Source organism: Rhamphochromis longiceps, linkage group LG4, assembly GCF_057381845.1.
Source record: "Rhamphochromis longiceps isolate RC_006_pf linkage group LG4, R_longiceps_female_GT1.1, whole genome shotgun sequence".
NCBI lineage: Eukaryota > Metazoa > Chordata > Actinopteri > Cichliformes > Cichlidae > Rhamphochromis > Rhamphochromis longiceps.
In genome coordinates this window covers 25030934-25046686 of record NC_140560.1, presented here as the reverse complement: position 1 = coordinate 25046686, position 15753 = coordinate 25030934, and the positions used below count along the sequence as shown (strand labels likewise).

At 38.3% G+C, this 15753-nt stretch overlaps 3 protein-coding genes and 1 pseudogene across 3 annotated transcripts in view; 3 read left to right on the top strand and 1 right to left on the bottom strand.

The window, feature by feature from the left end:
* Window positions 1-52: 52 nt before the first annotated feature.
* On the bottom strand, window positions 53-1132 carry LOC146671686 (neuropeptide B-like). Its single transcript, XM_085405209.1, has 2 exons — window positions 826-1132; window positions 53-309 (listed from the first exon to the last, which is right to left on the bottom strand). The coding sequence occupies exons 1-2, from the start codon at window positions 1081-1083 to the stop codon at window positions 181-183; spliced, it is 387 nt and encodes a 128-aa protein (XP_085261335.1). The 5' UTR covers window positions 1084-1132; the 3' UTR covers window positions 53-180.
* A 2768-nt stretch (window positions 1133-3900) lies between these two features.
* Window positions 3901-6389, top strand: LOC146671685 (HEPACAM family member 2-like; annotated as a pseudogene).
* A 2038-nt stretch (window positions 6390-8427) lies between these two features.
* LOC146671684 (B-cell receptor CD22-like) lies at window positions 8428-11712 on the top strand. Its single transcript, XM_085405355.1, has 6 exons — window positions 8428-8479; window positions 8714-8904; window positions 8988-9264; window positions 9968-10213; window positions 10355-10445; window positions 11655-11712. The coding sequence occupies exons 1-6, from the start codon at window positions 8428-8430 to the stop codon at window positions 11710-11712; spliced, it is 915 nt and encodes a 304-aa protein (XP_085261481.1).
* Window positions 11713-13174: 1462 nt separating this feature from the next.
* The window catches only part of LOC146671683 (E3 ubiquitin-protein ligase rnf213-alpha-like), a 35570-nt gene continuing 32991 nt past the window's right edge, over window positions 13175-15753 (top strand). Inside the window, exons 1-2 of the mRNA XM_085404031.1 lie at window positions 13175-13287; window positions 15106-15224. Of these exons, the coding sequence (XP_085260157.1) occupies window positions 15125-15224 (100 nt within the window). The 5' untranslated portion in view covers window positions 13175-13287; window positions 15106-15124. The remainder of the gene's footprint in view (window positions 13288-15105; window positions 15225-15753) is intronic.

Below are 15753 nucleotides of genomic sequence, written 5' to 3'. Positions count from 1 at the left end.
GAAAACTCAAACATTAATACATTTCTTTTCAAGCTTAAAAATTTAGAGCAGGTTTATTCTAGTCAAATGGTTCATAAGAGTAGCGTCTCTAGTGCAACACCTATTAAAATGTCCAGTTTTAAAATGTCAGTCCTGCAAGAAGTATGCTTGGTCATCTATCCCAGCTGTTGGCTTTGCTGCTTAGTCTGCTTCACAATCTGACGAGTCCAGAGAGAGGAAGACGTCGGCTTTGCACCGAAATGAAGCCTTGATGTCCTGGATGCGTTCACAGCTCTGCAGGTTTGGTGTAATGTCTTTTATACAAACAGGCTGTTTGGAGAGAGGAAAAAGACAAATGGTACTGCATGAGAGAGCATCCGAAATCAATAACCTTATATATTCTGGAAACCTGAGTAAGTTGACATAAGATTTTTATTTTTAATTTTTAAGGAAGTACCATTGAGGTATTTTGCACGTAACATTTACACAAAATTTAAAGTGGAAAAAAGTGCTTAAAAGTTGTTGCTCTAAAAATAAACATTTGGAAAATTGTAGATTACAGACTGGCACAGTTAAGCTTTAAATTTTTATATTTTGCTATAAAATGAGATATTTTTTTAAAACTTAACTTTATTATTTGTGCTTAAAAAAAAAGTACAAATAAGAGTCTAACGGTGCTGAATGGACAGCTCCTTCCTTACTGAAGTGACGGTAACAGATTATCATAAAAACAATACTTTTCATTTTTTTCCACTAGATTTTATTTATGTTTGCCTGTAAGCGTGCTATCCTTAGTCGAAAAGAAAATTAGATTTTTAAAATTCTTTTTAAAAAGCGACCACTCACCATCGTCTTCAAGAAGGAACTGGACGCCGGGATCTCGGAGAACACGTTGTTTGTTGCGGACTCGTCAGTGTCTGCATGGTGCGGCTCCTCTCTCCTCACGTAAGCTGATCTCCGAATACCGGACAGCAAACCGGACGCCCTGCCTACGGAGTAGTAGGTTGGGCCGGCCACCTGCTTGTACCATGCCTCCGTTGGACTGCAAGCGACCAGCACTGAGATGACTACAATGGGGAGCGCGAGTTTAGGAGACCTCTTCATGACGAGCACTGACGCTTGAATGTTCGCACCTCTACTCTAGAGCAACAAGTCCTATTGGAAGTGACCGCTCACTGCTTGTATCCTCGTTTTCCGAGTCTACTTATAGCGACCCGTGATTATGCAGCTAGTTTTCGTCACGGAAAGCTGCGCGATCATTGATATACTATAGGCTAGATTGCGCTTTTAGATGGGGTGTGTTTGATGCGTGTATTTCCAGGGTGACGCAAATTCTCGGTTTATTTCTGTAGGTTTTAATCAAAGGGATTTAACAAAATATGGTAAATTACAGGAATTTTTTAAAAACATTGTCCCTCCACTTACACAGGCTGCAAAATAACTGGGCAGTTGACCATGTTAATGTCCAAATGTATGGCCTTTTATTTCAACATTAGTTAATTCCGTAGGTGTTTATATGTCAGTATGGAAATCCCTCTCATTGTGTTATTGCGATGGAAAGTAGTCATAGAAACTGCTGCTGTGCAGAACAAAATACAAAGCCTTTGGTCTGTTATAAATACAGAGTTAAATGTGCTGCCTGTTGTGTATCTTTGCGTATAAACAATTCATGGGGCCAGTCTGAGAACTCCTCACCAACTCTTCATGGCTAGTGTGATCTTAAAGACCTTTGGTTGCATTTTCTCAAATGGTCACATTTCAGTTTTTGCAAATATTTAATCGTTATACCTGATCCAGACTGACTACTGTTGTTTCTTAACTGAAGCCCCTGTGTAACAACTCACCTATGATAAAGGCTGAAGCTGAATTATATGTCATCATAGAAACTCAAAATAAACAACAGACTTATTAAAAAGACATCAGATAAAAAGAAAGATGATCAATTTGGATTTTCTTAGACATGAGGAATGCCTAAAATCTCCACTCAAGACAGGCCTGCTGAAATCTAAATACAGATGATTCACCTACAGTGAACAACAGGTGACAAATCAGTCTTTTCTGGAAAACATCTAGAAAAAGAAAAGTCTGCTCAGGTTTGAAACATCATTCTTTGAGTGGATGAAACCAAGATCATCTTAAGGAAAGGACAGGCTTATCATTCAAAACATATCACATCATCTGTTAAACATGGTGGATGTGACTTGATGACACAGTTTGAACTGATCGATCAGTATTCTGCTAATTATCATTACAATTTACATATATATATATATATATATATATATATATATTTTTTTTTTTTTTATATAAGCTGTGCATTATGTGGGTAGAATTCATATACTTTATATGACCTTTAAATATATAACTATCCATGTATTTGACAATAAGGAAGATGATTATCATGAGAATGATAGGGGCGATCGTGGCTCAAGAGCTGGAAGTCATGTAATCGGAAGATTGCCGGTTCGAGCCCCGGCTTGGACAGTCTTGGTTGTTGTGTCCTTGGGCAAGACACTTCACCCGTTGCCTACTGGTGGTGGTCAGAGGGCCCGGTGGCGCCAGTATCCGGCTGTGGCTACAATGTAGCTTGCCATCACCAGTGTGTGAATGTGTTGGTGAATGGGTGGATGACTGGTTGTGTAAAGTCCTTAGGGACTAGAAAAGTGCTATACAAATACAGGCCATTTACCATTTACCATGAGAATAGGATGCCAATTATAACATTTACAGGGTGTTCCCTGCCTCTTGCCTTATAGTAGCTGGGATAGGCGCCAGTTCCCCCGTGACCCTGAACTGGATAAGAAGAGAATAGATGGATGGATAATGATTAAATAATGGTTATTATTGTTGTTAATAAATCATTTGAACATATTTTTCATTCCATTTTCTCTCTGTTTTTCTCAAGCTGGTTACTAACAAAAGTGACATACGTATTAGTTCTTGTCAAGCGTTATGTGTTACATATACTCACCTTCCCCATTATCACCCTGTGCTAATGTCTGAAACAACGTGTTTTTATTACTGCAATATTAAAGATAAAACATTAAAAATGTGTGTAATGATCATTTGAAAGAAGATAAATGCAAAAGTGGCTTTATGCTAGGCTACAGATGGTAAAGATCCACAACGCAGCTGCAAAACAACCCAAAAATATCTGAAGACAAATAGATTGCTCTTAAGTGGCTGAGTCAATAACCTGATCACAAGCATGTTATTCATTTACTGAAGACAGAACAGAAAGCAGAAAGACTCACAAAGGAGCAACAAGTGAATGCAACTGCAGCAAAGGCCTGGCAGAGCATCTGAAGAGAGGAAACACCGTAGACAGCCTGAGTAATTCTAGTAAAGCTCTTATGAAGTTCCTATGATCCTGAAATGCAGAAAAAGCTGGTTATCTAATCATGTCAGCCTCTCAGTTCACAGCTAATGCAACTGTAAGATTTTAGTCTTACACCACCCCTTCACCTCCACACTTTATTTTTCATAATCACTCAATCCAAAAAGGCAAATAAATGAAACACATAAACCAAAACAGTGTCTTATGGACAACGACACAATGTGCACATTGTTAAACAAACAATGATTAAAAAACGCAGCTCCCGATTGCTACCTCTGCTCTAACTCTGCTTTCACCACAACAAAGCAGCATCAGACTGTCACGCACATGCACAGGGGATGGGGTTTCTCGGTACTGCTCTCAGTTAAACGGCAAGAGATATCGTTTTTCTTGAAACTGCGGCTTAGATGACCTGATTTTAAGTCTTTTTTTTTCTTTACAGGAAGCAGTGTGTACAGTATCTAGAGTACAAAATCAGTAAAGAAGAAAAAAAAGAGATGTTCATTTTGAGAACAAAAGATCAAATGCAAACTTGCAAATGTCTCTTCTTGTGAGCATTTTAACATCAGAAAGGAGTTTCAAGTATGTATGAAGAACACAGACACCTGACATGGATGTTAATGTTGCTGTTTCTGACAGGTAAATGCAGCACTTGTATCTTCTTTAATGTTTTACAAGAATGCTAAACGATTACAGCTATCGAGTGAATCTGTCTTTTTTAGGTGTTCTCTGCAATATGTGGAAAGTGAAGCATCAGCAGCGTCTTATTTGTGCAGTCAAAGGCTCCTCAGTCATTTTTCTTTGTTCATTTCAAAATCCTGACAACCAAACAGTGAGGGTCCTGTGGGGTCACCTACAGCCTGCTACTTTAAAGGCTCGCTTAATTTCTAGCAGTTTACGAACTCTTTTCACAAGATTCCAGTACATCGGAAACACATATCACAATTGTTCTTTGAAAATACACCAGGTGGAGTGTAGTGATGTAGGGAGATACTTTGTCAGATTTAACACCATGTCTAATAGACCTCATGAAGAAAATGCCCCAGTACTGAAGGTTGTTGGTAAGTTTTTGTTGCTGCTGTTGTTGTTCTTTAAATAAATAAAAGCTTTTAACAGTTAAGATTAAAGTGTCGCTTTGCTTTTTCAGATTTGACTATTTTTATGTCAAAACCTTCTGTAAAGGAAGCAATAAGGGAAGGCGACTCTGTAAATCTCACCTGCATGAACAGTTGTGATGGTGGTAAGATTTCATCTGCGTACACCTGGTTTAAGAATGGAGAGCCATTACACGAAGGAGCAGCTCTTTATTTAACAAACGTGTCCCCCACAAGCTCTGGAAACTACACTTGTTCTCTAAAAACACACTTAGGATCAACTTCAAGCGTCCTGGGTATAGATGTTGAATGTGAGTACAAGACACAAGATCAGTACTTTAAGGTAAAAAGAAATAATTAATGATGCTGAAATAGTAATGAGTAATGATCTCCTACATTCTGCCTTTTAGCATCTTAAATCTCTGAACTGTTTATAGCATTGAATAACTTGATAATGGGAAATGTCTAAGAATTATTAGTGAGAAGTAGATCAGTGAATTACACTATTTATACTGTTATATAGTCATTGAGGTATTACATCACAGAAATGCACGGGGGCTTTTAATGACTGTCTAATTGGTATGATATTTCTGCTCAAGCTTCTGGGACTTATTTTAAAAATAACACATACGCAAACTAGCTTTAATGTGCACACTAAAATACATTAATTCTGATGCAAATATTCTCATGCAATATTTATTTAGTCTTAATTAAAACTTCAGTCTTTTCTTATTATAAGCTAAACTGCTATTGTTACCTACACATAACAGATCTAAGCTGGATGTGAACCCCGGTCTCTAGCATGAGAGCCGTGCTTTATATGCTGCCATCAGTTCTAGTCACCTACTGCTGACTCATAGGGAGTTGAGTAATGTGCAATTATGTCCAAGGATAATTTCTGGATAATTACACAGTTTTTGTGACTTTGTCACTGCACACCAGCACAGTGGGTTTTAAATTAAACAGGCAAGATGTGATCAAAGTCCAGATATTCAGCTTTAAATTAAGGATCTGGAGGTTAGTGTACTCCTAGTGCTTGAAAAATTGGGAAGGTTGCTTCTTATGTGGTCCTTTGCATATTTCTAAATTTTCACAATGATAACTGACAACGATAACGCCCAAATAATAAAATTAATTTTCAGATGGCCCTAGGAACACCACAGTGCTTGTCCAACCACCTTTGGGGGCAGACCCTGGCAGCGACTTTACCCTGATTTGCAGCAGTCATGCAAACCCCCCCCGTGGAGAATTATACGTGGTTCAGAATAGCTGCAGGTGATTCTGTAAATGTTGGACATCAGCCAGTGTTCCACCCTAGGGACAGTGACCAGTATTTATGCAGTGTCACCAACAAACACGGAAGTCAAAACTCTTCTGTTGTCACTTTAAACATTAAAAGTAAGTAGGTTTGAGTGGCTGGTGCTATTGGATGCTTTCTGACTCGTATCAATAACCATTAAAAGTTTGCTTGGCTCTGGCATTACTGAATTAAAACAATGAATTTGTTTCACAGAAAACTGGCCAATGTTTTGGGGATACGTACTTGTCATTGTAACAGTTGCTGTAGTTCTGATTGTGACCACTTTTATTGCTGTTAGAAGGTGAGTGTTACCTAATTTTGAAATGTCACTAATTTTGTAACACATCGCCTAAATTCTGTTTATCTTTCAGACTTAACAAAAAGCAAATGAGGTCACCGGTGGAAAGTGGTGAGAAAGAATCGCAGGTGCTACTATTACTGCTGGACAATCATTAATTAATAACAGAAGTTCAAATTTAGAGTTCAGTAGAAAAAAATGAAGATTGTTGTTAATTGTGCGTTGCTTCTTTGTGACTTTATCTAGAACACAGGTCGTGTCAGCAGGCTCTCAATGTGTGATGATAACCAACCACAACATCAGGATCAGAGTGAAGGAGAAACCACTGAAATCGTCTACGCGGCTGTTTACTTCCACAACAAAAGAAAGCCAAACGCGTGAGATATTTCAACAATATAAGATAAAAATATATTATTTATTGTACTGGAGGAACATGCTGATAGAATGTATTACGTGCAGGGAGCAGCAGAAGAACACCCAAAGTGAAGATGTCATTTACAGCACAGTTTGCAGGTAAGACTCAGACAGTATACCACTACTACTACTAATAATAATGATAGTAATAATAACGATAATATGGGAAATTGTGTATCTGTCAGGAGCTATGGACACTTCATTCTGTTACATGCTGTCATTTCTGTATCATTACTTAGACCAGTTTGTGCAGCTTTGAACCACCCACAGAACCGACAGGAGGCAGCTGGCCCAATATATGCCTCGCCTAAAAGAAAGCAGCCTCCATATACTGAAGAGGGAGCCTGTTTGTTAAAGGGGTCAAAGTTCTAGTGACTTCACACTGGGTGAACTTGTGAGGAGAGGAACAGTGACCTGCCCACTCTCCCATACTGCCCATTCATGTCCCAAGATTTGATGTTGGGGTTCGAGATCTTCTGCTTGATTCCAGCTCCAGGTTGAATTCTTTGTCATTCTATATTATTTATTATTTTAGTATGTTGTGAGTACTGTATTTTATTTATGCATTCCCCCCATTTTTCACTATTGTTAATGCTCGGCATTCTCTTGTGTTAGCATTAACTTCGGTGTTTGTCTTGTTTGTTCTCTTTTCTGTTTTACTGGTTTTACTGCTTCCTATCTGTCCTCACCTGATTTCCTGTTGTGTAATCCCTAATCAGCCCTTGGTGTGTATGTATATTCCTTTGCTGTGTTGTGTCGGTCTTGTTCAGTTACGTTCCTGATGGTACGCTGTACTGTTCTAGTCTCCTTTGTGCCTTTTGGATTTTGCTATTTGGAGTTTGTATTGGATTTATTTCCTCCATTAAAGCTCACTTTCTGTTGAACATTATGTCTCCTGCGATTGGGTCTTCAATTACTCAAACGACACAATTTTAGATCTGAGGTAGCAGGTCACAGGGGAAATTTAGAAAGTAAGAGAAGGAGATGATCCAGTGGATAATAGTAATCAGAGGCAGTACTATACTGTCAATATTCCATTAGTATGTGATGTATAATGCAAAGAAAAAGAAAACAGACAAATGAAGTAGGAAAGAAAAGTAAAGAGCAGTGTGTGAATGCTTTTTTAAAAGAACTACAAATTGTTCTTGTCTATGATTCGACTTAAAGAGACAACAGTGACAAATTCTCAGAAGTTCTTAAACTTCAAGAACTCCGCCACTCACCTCAATTATAGAAGTTCTCTGCAGTTCAGATCGATTTGTCACTGTGGACATGATCAGTCAGTGCGTTCATCTATCAGTGGACTGACCTCCTTACCCAGGGTAGGAGGCAGGGTCAGAACCTAATGTGACCCATGTGGCCTATGGATTGTGGTAGGAAGTCAGAAAGACCTACACAGACACAGAGAGAACATAGAAACTCCACACAGAAAAGCCTCAGTGCGGATTTAAAACACGGATCTGTGCACCATGCCACTGCTTGCCTTCATGCATTATAAGATAATGTGAATAAAACACTGTAATGGCACATTACATGCATCAACATCAAACCTAGCAATAATGGCTGTGCACGTGAGTCGTTTCCCATTTTTCCCACAGAGGGGTTCATATTATAAATTTGCTGTGAAATCTGTTCATTGTTGTGTGATATGAGTGTTAGCTGTTAATCAGTGGTGGGCAGTAAAACGTCTGGTGACATGCATGAGATTCAAGAGAATGAATCGTTATGTTCCAGCAACATTTGGTTAGAAAAGAAGAGCAGAGAAAAAAAAAAAACAAACATACCACAGCGCCTCTGATGCTGCTACATGGTTTCATATGCTCTCTTCTAAACCTTAGATGTTGACTGCATCTGTGGTTTGCATGACCAGATGGCACCTACCATGTAGAAAGTAGCACATAGCAGAGAAAGAAGATAAAGGACAAAGTCACTTTTTCTCTGTCCGTTCGTGATAACTTTAAGTGATTTTAAACTTTATGCTTGTGTAACTTAAAAAAGCTCCAACATGTGCACTGAACACATCACCCTAAAATTGACACTAACACTGTTCTTTGGAGGTAAGTACGACATTTATTTCTTATTTTAAGGGAATTTCGAAATGTTTAAGCAAAAGAAAATTAAGATTAATGCTTCTGTTCCAGGTGTTCTCTGCAGTAAGTGGAAGGTAGAGTATCAACAGCCTCATATGTGTGTAGTGAAAGGATCATCTGTTGTCATTCTTTGTTCATTTTCCTATCCTGACAAACACATAGTACAGGAAGTCATGTGGGGACACAAAAATATTTTTGCAGGTCCGTTCATTTATCACAGTGGCTCAAATAATAGCTCTTCGCGATTTCAGTATGTTGGTAACAAACGGAATAACTGTTCACTGCAAATACACCAAGTGGAGCACAGTGATGAAGGAAAATATGCCTTTAGATTTATAACCAACTCCACAAATGGCCAATGGACTGGAAAAAGTGGGTCAACACTAAAAATCGTTGGTAAGATTTAATTTTGGTTTTCTTTTTAAAGAATTTCGACTCCCCTTTGCTGTTTAATCTGACAAGGTCGAAACATAAGTTATTCATTTCTCTCATAGATTTTAACATTTCCATGACGAAACTCAAAAGACACGAATCAATCCAGGAAGGCGACTCTGTGAATCTTACTTGCACAGACAGATGTGATGTTGGCAACTTCTCATCTGTCTTCATCTGGTTTAAGAATGGAGAACACCTGCAGGATGGACGAGTGCTGCAATTAAGAAATGTTTCCTTCACAAACTCTGGAAACTACACTTGTTCTCTAAAAACAGGCACAGGAACAACTTCAGGAGTCCTACATGTTGATGTTGAATGTGAGTATTGTATAGCGATGTTTTAAACCTTACATACTGCTTAGGCCAAATTTGACCCATTTTGACATTTGACCTGAGCAACAATACCAGAGATGTGATTCTTTCAGCTTGAAATTGGATGACTTTTGCAAAAATGACCCAAACTATTACAAAGTTGAAAGTTTTTCTACAGTTCAGCCATGACAGTGTTATGAGAACTGTTACTGTTCACATCACATTTGCCCAGGTTCCCAGAGATAGGTGCCTGCTGGCTTTTGAATTGTAATGGACTCGTTAAACAGTGAAATAGCAAAACAGCATAGGAGTGATCAAATAGGATGTGCATAATAAGATAATTCAGAGGGTCATAGATGTGCGGCAGATAAAATCTTTGAAATTTACAGAATAAAATGCTTTATAAATGTAAGGTTAAAGCATGAATTGTAGTTAAAAGCATTTTAAATCATTGACTAAATGTTGCAAAATCTAACAGATACACAGTCCTTACTCTCTAAAACTTAAATTAAGAATGAATGATTCATTTACTAATGCCAAGTGGCTGTTTGTGCATTCAAATACTGTGAAGACATATGAGCAGTATGTAAGAGTTAAGCATGGAAACATTGTTCTTTACTGCAACACATTAAATATTTCCTCACAATTTAGATACCAAAATAATGAATCTGATTTATGTAAGATGATTTCACTAATGACTTTATTTTAGATGGCCCCAGGAACACATCAGTTTCTGTCACACCATCAACAGAGACCCTGATCTGCCACAGCCATGCAAATCCAGCAGTGGAGAACTATACCTGGTTTAAAATATATAATGATCACATTTCAGCAGCAGGACACCAACGTGAACTACATTTGAAGAAGGATTTTCAGGATGATCACAACTATTTCTGCATGGCTACAAACAAATACGGGAGTCACAACTCCTCTACAGTGCTGTTAAGGGGCAAAGGTAAATAGATTTATGTTCCAAACACTGTGGCTTGTGCAGACGCAGCTTTGCAAAGAAGAGTCTGCCCTTGGAAACCCTTCCAAACAAACCGTACTTGTTCAGTCTTTTTTACTTTGACGTGCAACATCCATGTTTCCTCAGTGTACTGGTGGACAGGCACCAGAGATCAGATTGCTATCTGTACTTCTATTGCTGCACTCCTCATTGTGGTCACTGTTGTTGCCATCAGAGGGTAAAGTGTATTTATATTTGTTACAGCTCACACATGCAACAATAAAGTGATGGAAATCTCTTCTTTCAGACAGTGCACAAAAAGGACAGAGTCACAAGAAAATGAAAATGAGGTAAACATGCAGATGGCGCTACAATTAAGCTTACTGGTTGTGTTGTTTTTTTCCTTAATGCAGAGGTTAGCTCATTATGAGGTTGCCTAATAAGTTAGTTTATTGAAGAAACCCATTTATAGTTTACCCAAGTTATTCGCAAGTTATTTTGTGTTGTCTGACTGAGTACAATTCACCAAGCAGGAAACTTATATATGTGTTCTTTGATGTCTTATTAATTATTGTATCTAGAATACGGACTACTGCAACTATCCCGTGGTTGACATGAGCCAGTCACAAGAGGAACAAGTCATGCACTCAACGATCGTTTTTAAAAGCAAAACAAAAGCATGCGTGTGAGCTATCCCTGCAGCTTCAACATATTATTCAACTTGTGCTGCATTTTTCACTGATCCACTATGTCATCATCAGGGAGCAAAAGATGGACTCAACTAATGATGATGATTGTACCATTTACAGCACACTGTACAGGTAAAGTTCAACAAGAACAAATTTCATAAATCACAGTTCAGCTCCAGACAATAGTGTAGGGCACAAATTGGACAACATCAATCAATCAATCAATCAATCAAACAAACAAACAAAGTGAACAATGGCAAAAATGACTCTGCTGCCATCCTTCTTGTATGCTGTGTCTGAGTCAGTGGAAACCCCCACCCTGAACACAAGCTTTTGTACTGCTGTCTGTTTAGTGGTTTCTACTTATCGCGGTAATGGACCTGCCCAAAATGAAAGCGATGTACCAAAGTGCAGCTATTTGGCTGAAACACCAATTTTGGGTGTTTAAGTCAGATACTTGAACTCAACTTCAATTTTGTCCAGACTCGAGAAAGCTAAACAGCATTTCCTGTTTCGATCCTTATCCCTTGCCTTTCATTGATGAGCTGCTGGAAAGACTAGGAAAGGCCAGATACATCACAACCTTAGATTTGTGTAAATATTACTGGCAAGTGCATTTAGAATACACAGCCTTTCCGATTCCAGGAATAGGTTTATTTCATTGCAGTGTTTTACCCTTTGGTCTCCATGGGGCACCCTTAACTTTTTAAAGGTTAATGGATATAATCGTTAAGCCTACCTGATGTGGTGATTTACAGTGACTCGTGGGAGGAACACCTACAACATCTAAAGGTGGTGATGGCAAAGATCCAGTGAGCTGGTTTGATCTGAGTGACTTTAACCTAACATTTTGCTTGCACATTGGTCCACAAAGGAGTGTTCAGCACTCATTTTACATCATTTAAGACCCACTATAGGGGAGTTGTGGAAAAACTTAGAGCTAACAACTAACACCTAACAACTCGAGATACTTTTTTTTTTTTTTTTTTTAACCCTGATGAGCAGCCACAGTACAGTGTGAAATACTACTACACATAATTGGGTTATTCTGCCCTCTGTTGAAAATGTAAGAGCATAGCATGAGCTTGGGTTCAGATTTTTGACTAATATGACTCAAAGACATTCAAAATAAATCTCTCTTCAGTAGGTGAGTGGGTGTCCTGTGAGAGCTATGGAGAGGCACAGCTCATAACAGGACTAAAGGTCATTCCACAGGCAACACAGGACACTCAGTGTAACAATAAACATATGCAGTTTGAGCATGTTGGCCTTTACTGAGAATTTACTGTAACATGATGGTGTGGATCGGTTTCATTTTTCACTGCATATTCCTTTCTTATCAGCTTATAAATGTTACAAACTAAACAGCTGTTTTTTATGACTTTAAATATTTGTTTTCAGTCATCACCCAGTGCCTGCAGGAGCCTGCATGTAGACTTCAAATGTCAGCGGAACAAACCTGCTGTGTTGAGGGCCACTTATTCTGATGCATGAAAGGATCTGCTGCTCCAGTGCTACTTTCATGAGTGTTTTGCTGTTAAACAAATAAATAAATCTGTCAAATGTGACAGATTGCAGAATTCCATTCAGTTTGGAATGCTTTTTATGAAGTTTCCTAAAAGATTTAAAGCCAGCCTTTTCCCCCCCCCTCTCCTTTTCTTAACAGTCTCAAACTTTTACACATTATGGGCACATTTCCAGGAGTTTGTAACTGCAGCATGCTTATTTCCTCCTGCTGGTCACACAGAGCATGTCTATTGAGCAGTTTGTCCTTGCCTAAAGGCAATAGGAAAGTACAATGTAATGACAAACAAACACCATCACATGGCAACTGACCGCATGTGACCAACCCCATTTTAGCTGTTTTTCCTGTACAATTATTGTGTAATATAATCGGTTTTTGTACATTTCAGATGCTGAAATATAAACTGTAGCAAACAAATGAACTTTATTTTTTAATCACAATCTGTGAAAAAAAAAAAATATATTTTTAATTAAGATGTTTAATATGTTGCATCCACAGGTTGTGCCATAAGATACTTTTTCATAAACTTCATTTATGCTAAGAAAAAAATAAGGTGAGTTTAAATCACTTTACAGCACATGCATCCATGCACTCAAGTACCCCTAGAAGAGGTCGTTTGTCTCTAGTTCAACTTGTGCTTTCATTACCTATGAATGAAAACCAGCTTAGTCAGAGGCAAAAGAAACCCCGATTTTATTAGTGATTATAGAAGTAAACTTAGCTCACGCCCATTTCTGACAAAACGAAACTTTAGTAGATACGGAAACGAGGGGACAGCAGGTCTTGGACGTGTCTTTGACGGCTGCGTAGTGGGACCAGCAGAGATGATTTGCAGGCTTTCTCCTTTTTGCAGCACAGAAGAGAAGGTAGGAAGGCGGCTCAGGTCGGCTGTTATTTATTTATTGTTATGAGCATTGGGTGACTGTCACAATGTCAGAATTTCCGTTGTGACACAGTAGGAATAAACTCATCCTAATAACAGAATTAGCTATCAGACTGCGCTGCCTTGGGCCAGGTCTGTCTGGCTCCAGCTGGGTTACGGGGTAATGAAGTTTGGTTGACGTTCGTTCTTTCTAATAGTATCTCCGTTTATTATTGAGAGTGAATCAGAGCTAACTGCCCAAGCTAATGTTAGCTGCGCAGCTCATTAGGCTGGCTGCTTCGGGGAAGCTAGTTAGCAGAGTCGCTACTTAATTTTAGCAATAGTGCTCTCTGTAGTGTGACTAAGAGCCTTCCCTGCTGCTGCTAAGCTTGTCGTGATTCTGCAGGTTTTATTTTGTCAGTGACTTCGTGGCCATTTAGTTCGCTTTCTCTCTGTTTTGTTGTTGTCAAACGCACTGGCACGCAAGAAGTGACGTAAAACGTGTGCGTTTCTTTACGCAGGGAACATGTGAATGGCCGAACTTCTAAGCCAAAGATCTTTTCGCTTCAAGAAGAGTCACTCCTTAAGTTCTTGAAAAAGGTCGTCCCGCCTTTATCTGTGAAAGTATGAAAGCTCATCTCCTAGAATGGAATAGTCACTTGTTATTTGCAGTATTTTCAGCAATATAGAGATACGGTTTAAACACACGCGATGGTGTTTACTGTATTTGTTACATTTTATTAAGAAATAAAGAAATCGTTTGAAGTCTAAATCAAATCGCAAAAGACCTAACCGACCTTGATGCTGATTGTTCATTTCCTTTCCTTGCTTATACTAAATTGATTATATTCCTGCAAACTTACTAATTATTGACATCAGTCTCACAAAAAGGCATTATTGGTTGGGCTCTAAAATCAAACTGGGTTGAACCAGTTATATTTCACAGTGTATTTATTTGTATTTGGGTCAGATGTCTTAAACCTTAATAGCTTTTCTCAGTGGATTGAAAACGCCCAAAGCAATTGTTGCATTAAAGTGTAACCAGAAGTCCAATGAAGACCATGCGTTTGACAAAGAGGGAGAGCGATTGCCAGATGAATTATGCAGAAATGAAAGCGAAGTATCCATCGCTGGATTGAATGACTTGATCCCAGCAGATATAAGGATTACCCAATTTTGACTCTTTATTCATGACATTAAAAATCAATCGAAATCAAAGAATAATGGCATAATATTAACTTGGGTGGTTCACGAATTTATGTTATTTTGAGTTATTCAGTCATTCACGTAATATCGCCTTTACATTTCCAGCTAATAAGTAATGTGAAGTATTTATTGAAAGTATGAGGAAAAGGAAGGAGGAAAACCACCTTCTCCGCTTCTACTCTTTGTGAAATGTCCTATATCATGTTTGAACTATTTATGGCATATAAAGAATTACTTATTTCCTCATTAGAACTACTTTTGGTCAGTGTTAACTGAATTTTTCTTTTAAGGGCGTGCTATTAAAGTGTGCTGTGAGGGTTCCCAGTTTTTTTTCCTCTTTGGTTAATGTCAGTTTTTTATTGGATGCTTGTTCGCGGGCCATGAATGTGGGCGTTCAGTTGACTCGCTGACTCTCTTGTAAAATGACTTCCAATTCAGTCTCTCACAGGCCAGCTTCTTGGGTATGACTGATCAAAGTTCAGAGGAGATAAAGACAATGCGACTGGTGTGTTGTTGTGTAGCTGAACACAGTTTCATGTGACATCGGCTGCCAAAATAGAAAGTGAAAGAAAATTTTGAGATGGTCTTGAAGTGAAAATAGTTTCTTTCTTTGCAGTGATCACTGAAGTCTGAAGATGAAGTGCTCACGCTGTGGCCATAACATTGTAGAGAAAACAGCCAAATTCTGCAGTAACTGTGGCCTAGGGCTGTCTGTTAAACCTACAAATGCACAAGGTAAGTAGATGAGGTCAGAAATGTGGTTTCATTTTATATAGTTGTTTATAATATTTGAAGAAGTCCAAGTGACAACTTTGTTGTTCCTGTTAATTTGGCATAATGTACTGTATTATTTAAACGGCTCTGTATTTGATTAACAGTGTGGATGCTTTTTTCACGGCCTGTCAACAAATAAAATTATAGTTTGAACATGCAGCTCTGCAGACATAATGAAATTACACTTTTCTATAAATATAGATTAAAAACCTGTATACAAGGAATTTAATCATGTAAAATTATGTGATGATAAGGGCTGTTCATCTGCGCATAACTTATATTGCACATTTTTTCCTGACATGAGGATTTACATTAGTCATGTTGCACATGTCAAAGCAAAATTAGGTACGGCTTGCATAATGTGGGGGAAAAAAAAGAGATTGTAGATACATCTGTGTTATCAGTTCATACTAAGCCTTTAGTCAAGGAAAACTAAGACTAAAGGCCATTATTATATCCTAAAAATCAATCCAGCATCCAGTATTTGGAA